Here is a 9,317-nt window from a genome sequence, read left to right as displayed (position 1 = left end):
CTGAGTGCTTTGCTTCTCCGAAAACTAATGGGCTTTCCCCCCTGGTTGCATGGAGACTCTCTCTCTCTCTCTCCAGGCGGAGTTTTCAATCCCCTGAGGACGGATATCATTCTCCGGCGAGGAAAAATCCACCGCTTTTTCTCTCTCACACACATACACAGTCTCAGATACGCACACCCCCAGCATCTGGGCACCTGCTTCCTTCCCTCTAGCATCTGTAGCTTTTCTTTGCCTGCGATTTCTTTATATAACGGTGCTGAGCCGGAAGGGTTATTTGTTATCGCTCCTCTTTCTTTGCACATCTGGCTGCACCTTGCAGCCCCCACCCCCTCCTCATGCGCTGGAATTGAGACCTATTTCCAAAGACCAGGATCCCCCAGCCTGCAGCCTGCTTCCAGGAGGGGTACCGTGAAAACAGGAGCTGCTGTGATGCCGGCTTTTGTCGAAATCGTAGCTGGTTTCTTTCTGTTTCTGTCCCTTTTTCCTCTCCAGTTCCAGGACTTTGAGTAGATGCAGAAAGATGCAACTGACTAAAGGTGAGTCAATTTCACTTGACGCGGTTAATGCAATAAGGGAAGAGATGAGGCTCAGGGGTTGCCTCAAACATGCTCAAACCAAGAGGGAATGAGACAACATTAGATCGGTTCAGGAAAAAAAGCGTGATGGCCAGATTCTGCTCTGGGTTGCACAGGTGTAAATCCGGAGTGACTTCACTAACTTCCTATTTATACGAATCAGAATCCGGCCCTGTGATCAGTCATCCGGCAGAACCCCTAAAGATCTTATTTCACGTGTTCCTATAAAAGGTAAAACCAAAGAATCAGGTAGAAACCTGCTTGGCTGCTTTGACCTTCTCGGAATGGCTTTGAAAATGAGAGGCGGCGGGAGGGGTGGGGAGTGGGGGGGGGGCAGGGAAAAGCATGTTTCAAATCAAAAGCGAAAGGTAAAAAAAGAGAAGGAAGGAGGGGGGAAGTCTGTTGATTGATGCAAACAAATAGCTGGACTCGGGGGGGGGGCGGGGGAGAAGTTGCGTGCGTTAAGTTTATATCAGCTGCTCTCTGAGTTCCAGTATTCAGAAATCAGATGAAATTTTAGCCCAAGAGAGGGGGGTTGAGTGTTGTATGTACATCCAGACCCGAAGAGGTGCAATTTTAAATATATCCCAGGTTAACCTGCTGGCGGATTTGCTTTCTCCTCGCTGCAAGCAGGGAGGGGTATTCCTCTTCTGCCCTAACTTTCATTGAGGTGCGGGGGGGATCCCGTCCATACATTGTCAGGGTTTCTTTTTCCCAGAGCTTCAAAACGCCACTGGATTAGGTCCGGAGCAGATCTGACGCCCTCTTCTGGTGATGGGGAAAATGGCATCGTCTTGAATAGTCGGGAAAGATGAGAGAGTAATTTTTCTTCTTGTCGTTTATTCGAAAGGTTGAAAACCCCAGGAAAATCCCCAGATCACAGAGCTGTTGTGATTTATTCCAGCACCCATGCGTATGCTAGACACTCTCAGTACAGAAACACAATCCCTGCCCAAGAGAATTTGCAGTCTGTCTGTCTCTGTCTTCAGAGTAAACTGTGCCTTGTCAGGGTGCTGTCCCCCGTCAGCTGTATAGTCCATCGATGCTCCCCACTCCCCCAGCCATGCTCCCTGCGCTGCCCTTGTGTTTTCGATCTAACTTTACATGGTAAGTCCCTGGAGGAGCCTCGACGTTCTGTTCCATGCACATCTAAGGCAGTAATAAATGCTGCTGATCATATGATAATAGTGGGACAGTTTCTTTCTCTCCCCTATTAGTGGGACTGTCTGCTGGCAAAGATCTGTTTGCTTGAAAGGCGGGAGATGGGGCCGGAGGACACAACTTCCCTGGTTCATCTCAGGAAATTCAAGAGCAAACTGCCTGATAAAACACATACAGGAGTATTGTTCCACTTATCCTGCAGAAGATTTTCTGATCTGCAAGGTGATTTCCACTGAATATCACTGGGTGGCTGTAGAAAAGCAATTTTCTTCCTGAAGGGCAGTGGAATATTAAGGCAGCAGGTATTGCAGTTATATTTGTTTTACATTATATAATATTTTCTCTTTCTCTCTTTCTCTCTCAGCCAGAGAAGGGTTAATGCAAAAGGGATGCAGCGTGTCTATTGCACTACCCCTTTCTGCCTGTTTTCACTGCTCACAAGAGGTCGGGGAGGGGGTTGGCTTCATTTGAACACACTGGACAGATGGGGGATTTCAGGAATAATTCACAGGTGCACCTCACTGCTGCTGGATGTGCAGCGATACACTTTGCAACTCTCCGGAGTATATTTCTTGTTTGGTCTCTGCACTCTGTCTGGCTGCAGGTATCAGGAGATAAAGGGCTCATCACCAACACGAGACAGTCTGTGTTTGGGGTTACCAGGTCTCCTCTATTTTCCATATTCACTTCACATTCCCCAGCTAAAATATCCCACTGTGTGGTATCCCCTTCTTCTACCAAAGAAGGCTGGATGTGTCCCCTTCTGAGCCTGTCAATGGTCCTCTGACCACTTGAATGATGCTGAATGCTCCTGTCCCATGCAAACCTAGGGCCAAAGTTAGAGAGGAAGGATGGTGCAGTGGTTCAGATGTTAGCCCAGGACTTTGAAAACCTGCATGCTCTGCCACAGACTTTCTGTGTGACCTTGGACAAGTCACTTAGCTTCTCTTGGCCTCTGTTCTCCCTCTGCAGAATGCAGATAATAGCCCTGCCCTACCTCACAGGGATGTGATGAGACTAAATACATGGAAGATTGTGAGGTGCTGAGATACCATGGTAATGAGGGCCAAAGATGGCTCTCAGATGCTGTTGCTAGGTTGTTTGGCCAGTCCCAGAGAAGAGGGAGCTGCAGTCATATCATCAGAGATAATTAAATAGCAACTGGCTAAGTAAGAACTAATATGTCAAGAGATGAGATTTTCAATACTGGTATTTAAAAACACCTGCTGCTGCTTCGCGGCCTCCATCACTGCAAATAGTGCTGGTGCCTTTCTTCAGGGGAGCTGCCATTTTACAGAGGTTTCCCAGCAGGAGCCCTGTAAAGCTTCACTGCAGCCTGAGACAGGCATTGGGAAACCCAAACCGAACCAAACAGCATGTCCATGGGGGATGATTATCAACATGCACGTTTCAGATTCACATTTAAATGTATACGCTCAGAACTGGCGTGGGGGGTGGATGGAAGATACCTGAGCATTGCCAGTTGATTATTAATCACCATCTTTGCAATGAAGAGGAATTGTACATCCACATAGTGCTGTTTCCTTTAAGGTTGCAGGAATTAAAACTGGGATGAACATTTCATTGATCATTGCTAAAAAAAAATAATCATGCAAGCAAAAAACAATGTAGCAGCATATAGGTGAATGCAAGGGCTGAATGTCTGTCACCTACTTTGAGATTCCTTGGGATAAGCTACTCTATAATATCTAGAAATGTACATTTCATAGGAGTTTAAAGCTGGGTTGACAGCCCTGGACACTAGTCATCCACAGAACTGGAGAAGTCCAGGCAGAGAGAGACTGCAAACTTCCACAGGTGGCCTCGTTACTGAGCTGGTGAACTCATCATAACTAGATAATACTTAGTCCTGCCTCATTGCATTTGTCTACTTGTTTTTGCAGATCAGGTTTCCTCTTGCCATTCTGCTGCTGTAGTTTTTAGCAAACCCCCTGTAAAAGGCAGCCAGCTATGGGAGCAGCAGGGCACAGATCTTGAGGGGCCTGTATCTGGAAGAGATCAACTCACCAGGCAGCCCACATCAGCTTTTTAAAGCATGCCTCACCCCTTGCCCCATTTGAACCATTCCTGGGGGACCCCACCCAGGTTTTAAATTCAGTGACTATGTGGGCACCCTTTCATGTATGTTCCTTTAATCATGGGCTGAATCAGGCAACAGTTTCTGTGTCTCGTTTGGATTGTTAGCGCTGGTATGATATCGAAGTTGCTGTCAGGCTCAAAAATATGAGGACTCTTTCTGTGCAGCGTGGAGGCTGGTAGATTTCACAGAGCGACCCTTATCTGCTGTATCCACCCTGGGAACATATTTGCAAGTTCTGCTCAAGCAAGTTTCCTTTTTCTGTTTTTGTTTCTCCCTTGCTGACGTTCTTCCCTTCTGGAATAAAGAGCTGGATGGAGAATGCGATTACAGCACTTCGTGGGGGCCACCCAAACTTGGTGACACCATGGGATGTATTGGCCAAAAGCCAGCCTTCTCAGTGTGTGAACCAGCTGGGTTGGGGTCAGTGGCAATCTGGAAGCTAACTTTTGCTAGCACCAAGATCAAAAGCAAATGCACCCACTAAAGTATTTGCTTATGCGTGCATCTTTCTGGAGAGAGGAATGGAAATTGCTTGTTTGAGTTTGTTGGCATTAAAAACCTCAGAAAGGTCAGCAGCAAGCTCCCACAGCAGGGTGATAGCAGCCCTGTAGATGAATCTTTGTACCCCCATATCAATTTGTAAGAGGCCACATAATTAAAGAGCAACAGACAAATCCTGGACAACTCTGGGGGCCAATTTTGCTTCTGTCTCAAGTATTCCTGCATTCTGGTCCCCTTGTTGTCTCTATTAAGAGAATGATTGCCTGAACACAGGATTTTGCCGCCGCTGCTTATTCCCACCTGGAGTCCCAGGGTGAAATCCTGGCCCCACTGATGCCAATGGTAAAACTCACATGGATTTCAGTGGGGTCAGGATTTTACCCCGTCTTTGCTTCAGGCTTAATCCTGTAAAGTCTTTGTAGCACAGGCAGCTTGCGAAGAGGAGATGTGCATCCACTGAGCTGTGAAAATGTACTTTGCAGGAGGCTAACCCTATCTTGGTGAAGTTTTGCCATTGATTTCAATGGGAAGCATCATAAGAACATAAGAATGGCCGTACTGGGTCAGACCAAAGGTCCATCCAGCCCAGTATCCTGTCTGCCGACAGTGGCCAATGCCAGGTGCCCCAGAAGGAGTGAACCTAACAGGTAATGATCAAGTGATCTCTCTCCTGCCATCCATCTCCACCCTCTTGACAAACAGAGGCTAGGGACACCATTCCTGGCTAATAGCCATTAATGGACTTAACCTCCATGAATTTATCCAGTTCTCTTTTAAACCCTGTTATAGCCTAGCCTTCACAACCTCCTCAGGCAAGGAGTTCCACAGGTTGTGCCCCTATGTGCATATGCATTCAGTCATCATGCAGTGCAGTGCAAAGCATGATGCATGTAGGTTCACTAGACTCAGCAGGGGGTGTGCTGGGGGGGGCAGACACTGGGCATGCCTGGGGCAACGGTGTTGAGCCTTTATCCATATTATGGAAATGAGAAATGAAACTGGTGCTCTTCCTAGGGCCAGGAAGGGAGGTGAACAGCCCTGATTCTCCTGCCTCTCTCTGCTCCCAGGCATCACTGTCATTTCCACAGCAACCTGCTAGGATGTCCCAGTTCTGTGGATAGGGCATGGGACTAGGAGGGCAAGAAGACCTTGGCTTCTAGACTCAGCTCTGTCACTAATCTGCCTTTTGCGGGCCAGGACTGTCTTTTTGCTGTATGTTTGTACAATGCCTAGCACAACGGGGTCTGGGCCAGCGACTGAGGCTGCTCAGCACCACGGTAATACACACAAATAATAATAAATATGATCTTGGGCAAGTCGCGTCACTTCTCTGTGCTTCTGTGAGATGGGGAGGGTGATACCTGGCTTCCTTTTGTGACGCTCTCTGAGATCTCCAGACAGAAGTTGCTGGGTGTGGCTGTTATTCAGGTAAAGTGCTTGGAAATGCTGACCACAGAGCCAGGTTTGAGAGCCGTTGCCCGACAATACATGCACACGCTACTTTTTCAGTGGCTTGAGTTCTGGGCCTGGACACTTCTGATGTGTCCAGGACAGATCTCCATGTCGGAAGCCATAATTCATCTGTCGTGTAACAGGAAGGGGTGGTTGGGTATTACAGCGGTGGGTGCTGTTATGAGACACCAGATAGAGAGAATAAAGGACTGGGATCACAAAAGCCACACTGTTTCTCCCTGTCTAGCATGTTTTATCTCTTCCCCTTGCTATCTCTTACTCAGATACGATGAATCCGGCGGCCTGCTTGAGAGAGAGAGACAGCTGATAAGCAAGTGGCCACGTGATTATGCAGACACCCCACCATGCCTCTAGTAGACTGGTTCCTCCGCCACTCGGTTACCATGTGGCTGCTTCTCCAGAGCTTTGTTCTGATGACCTTTTGTTTCCATTCGGCCACTACCTTTCCCAAGGGCTGCTATCACGCAGAAGAGAGCGGTTACAAAACCTTCCGGTGCAGCAACGCTCAGCTCACAGAGGTCCCTAAGGACATACCCAATGACACTAACAAGCTCTACCTGGATTTCAACCAGATTGCCTTCCTCCCCATTGACGCCTTTCGGAACTTGCCGGTCCTGCTGGAGCTGGATCTGTCTCACAATGCCATCGTCAGGATAGAGAGTGGGGCTTTCCGGGGCTTGTCGGAGCACTTGCATTCCCTGGATTTGTCCTCAAACAAGCTGGTGTCAGTCAATAAGGATGTCTTTAGCAATCTGAAGGCCAAGGTCAATCTCTCCAGCAACCCTTGGCTGTGCGACTGCAGGCTCCAGGAGCTGATCAGGACAGTGGACCTGGTTGCTGGGTCCTCTGGGAGCATCCTCTGCGACTCCTCTGCTAAGGAGGAGCATGTTGGCAAGCCCTTCCTGCAAGTGGTCACAGACATGGACTTCTGCAGCGTTTACAAAAAGACCACGGACATAGCCATGCTGGTCACCATGTTCGGCTGGTTCGCCATGGTGATCTCCTACCTGGTCTATTATGTCCGGCAGAACCAAGAAGATGCCCGTCGGCACCTTGAGTACCTGAAGTCCTTGCCCAGCAAGCAGAGGAAGTCAGAAGAGTCCTCCACCATCAGCACCGTGGTGTGACTGAAAAACCGCTCCCTCCTGCCCCAACCCCAGCAAATGTAGGACCCCTGGGGAAGTTTGTGGAAAGACCCCTGCTGAGTTTCATGGGTATTCAATCAGCTCCATAGACACACAAAGGCTGAAGAGGCTTTTAGTTAACAACAGTAACAACAAAATTAGTTTTTCTCTTTAGAAATCAAACAGACCGTTTCAGGAGACCCAGACCTGCGTGTTCAGAACAAAACAGGAGCAAGGAAGGCTTGAGCTCTATCCACAATTCTGCAGATCAAGAGCCAACTGGGCTGTGATCTAGAGCAATTAGCGAGGGCTCAGCGGCGCCACGAGGGATTTGGGCATCTGTTTATTGCGTTGAATAACAGAGGGAAAAGAAAAGAAACCCAGTGTGTCTCCTCAAGCATACAGTAATTACTCAGATGATTCCCCTTTCAGACGTTAAACTTAATTTTAAAAGAATTTTGTATCCTTTACAGGAATCCATTAAGGTGTTAAAAAAAATCAGTGGTTCAGACACTCTCTGTCTACTTCCTTCACTCTCAGGAAGGGATGTTTCCAGCAACCAGGGGATGCCCCAAGAAGACACTGCAGAGTCTCGGAGAACAGTGTTGTACCCGTACTATATGGCCCTCCTGGCTTTTGAGGAATATTGGGAATACTGGGTATCACGTCAAACTAAAGAGATTAAAGCAAATCCCAACTGCTGGAGGATGGTATGAGCAAATTCCCCTCATAGGCTCTTGAGTTAAAGTTCTACCCAAAATACCTGCCTCTTCTTCAATCAAAGGACCAGTAAGGTCAGTGGGAGCTGAAGATGCTCTGCACCTCATAAATTTGGTCCCTAACAGAGATATGAGGCAGAAAGGGATTTTATCATGAGAGATGGATGAGTCTCTTAGGATCAAACAAAATCCATCTCCCTGCCCCTAAAATATCCCCCTCTTTTAGAAACAAATCTGAAATGAGCTTTTTGAGGTTCTGAAATGTTTACTTCACTTCTGCTCGCCGGGACTAGAAATGTCAAAATGCCACAGGGCGAGCCATCCTCAGAGTTTTTCCAGCCACAACAGCACATGCTGGGAATCTGCTGAGAGAGCCCATCCCCATGAGAGTGTCCACAGACCTGGAGGATCCCCCGTGGGGTCTCAGTCATAGGTAGGATATAGGATATACACATAGCAGGTCCAGCCACTGCATGGAAGACTCTGTGAATTGGTAAAGTTCTGCTCCGGTGTGTCTCTCTGCCATTGGCACATGCAAAGGAAGGGACACACCTTGTGGCATGAGAGAATCTTCTCATTTGCAGTAAGGGTTCCAAACCAGAGATGTGACTCGCATTCAGTGGCTGAGCCTCAAATCGTACTCCCCTGCCCCAACCACGTGAACTGATTTATAATGTATTTTGGGGGGTAGGGCTCTCTGTAGCTTAAACATTTACAAGACAGCCCGCTTCTGCCCAAACCACTCAGCTGGCTCCATATGCAGAACCCTTTGGGTCTCCTACTTTCCCAGTGGATACTGGTCATGGCCAGAAGGCATTGCCTTGAAGTGGGGAGATTCCTCACAATCTTGTATCTAACTGCCTCCAGAAGAGAGGACTTTGATCATCATGTTTACTTTAGGACTCACAAGTTTGTCGACCTATCACTGTGACATGTTGGGAGAAAAAAGGATATGGTGGGTTAGAGTGAAGCCACAATTAAGTTTCTCTTCTTTCTTTCTTTCTTCTGTTGGCAAGTGGCCTCATCCCTCACACGCACCAAAAAAACCCAACATCCCTTCTCTAATGTTTCCAGTATTGGGGCATAGAATCCCTCCAGCCCCATGTTGAGAAACAATATTTGAATATCTAATAATTAGAGAGGGGCCTGAGCCACTAAATTTTGGAACTTGATTGGACTATCTCTAAGATTTGGGCGGGGGTGTGTTTGGATCAGAGGTTTGGGATGGCCTTTGATGGAGGACAGCTGCAAAGTTTGAATCAAGATTCAGCGGCTGTTTAAAGAAAGAAAAGCCAACTGGAACCAGAATCTTAAAATTTAACAGCTGGATCTGCCTCTGGCCCAGGAGGAAAAGGCTGTAAAGCTGGTTTGTTTTGTGGCATCCAGTCTAAACGGACTAAAGGTAAATTGCCTTAATCTGTCAAGGTCATGAACCAAAGCTCTTTGAACTCAATCTTTGCTTTGATTTGAGTGGGTTTTGGATCAGGCCCCACGTCTCTCTCCTTGCTTGTGTAGTTCTGACAGCAACCAACCATTATATTATCTTACTATTAGCGATGACCCTACTGCAGCAAAACCTGGATTCAGATCCTAATGATGAACTGAACTCTCACAACATTTTGGGGGGGGTGTAGATGTTGGGTCTAGGTTCAGGCCCCTCCCT

At 47.7% G+C, this 9,317-nt stretch overlaps 1 protein-coding gene across 1 annotated transcript; it reads left to right on the top strand.

Moving 5' to 3' along the window:
• Window positions 1-430: 430 nt before the first annotated feature.
• On the top strand, window positions 431-7,356 carry LRRC3C (leucine rich repeat containing 3C). Its single transcript, XM_039516848.1, has 2 exons — window positions 431-536; window positions 6,075-7,356. Exon 2 carries the CDS (start codon window positions 6,156-6,158, stop codon window positions 6,936-6,938), a length of 783 nt encoding a protein of 260 aa, XP_039372782.1. The 5' UTR covers window positions 431-536; window positions 6,075-6,155; the 3' UTR covers window positions 6,939-7,356.
• The last annotated feature ends 1,961 nt before the right edge of the window (window positions 7,357-9,317 follow it).

Source organism: Mauremys reevesii, linkage group 27 (genome assembly GCF_016161935.1).
Source record: "Mauremys reevesii isolate NIE-2019 linkage group 27, ASM1616193v1, whole genome shotgun sequence".
NCBI classification, from domain to species: Eukaryota; Metazoa; Chordata; order Testudines; family Geoemydidae; genus Mauremys; species Mauremys reevesii.
The sequence above is the reverse complement of the archived record's forward strand: the minus strand, read 5'-3'. Positions and strand labels throughout refer to the sequence as shown.

Excerpts from the sequence above, each read along its gene's own strand:
- LRRC3C (XM_039516848.1), top strand. The coding sequence starts at position 6,156 with ATGCCTCTAGTAGACTGGTTCCTCCGCCACTCGGTTACCATGTGGCTG.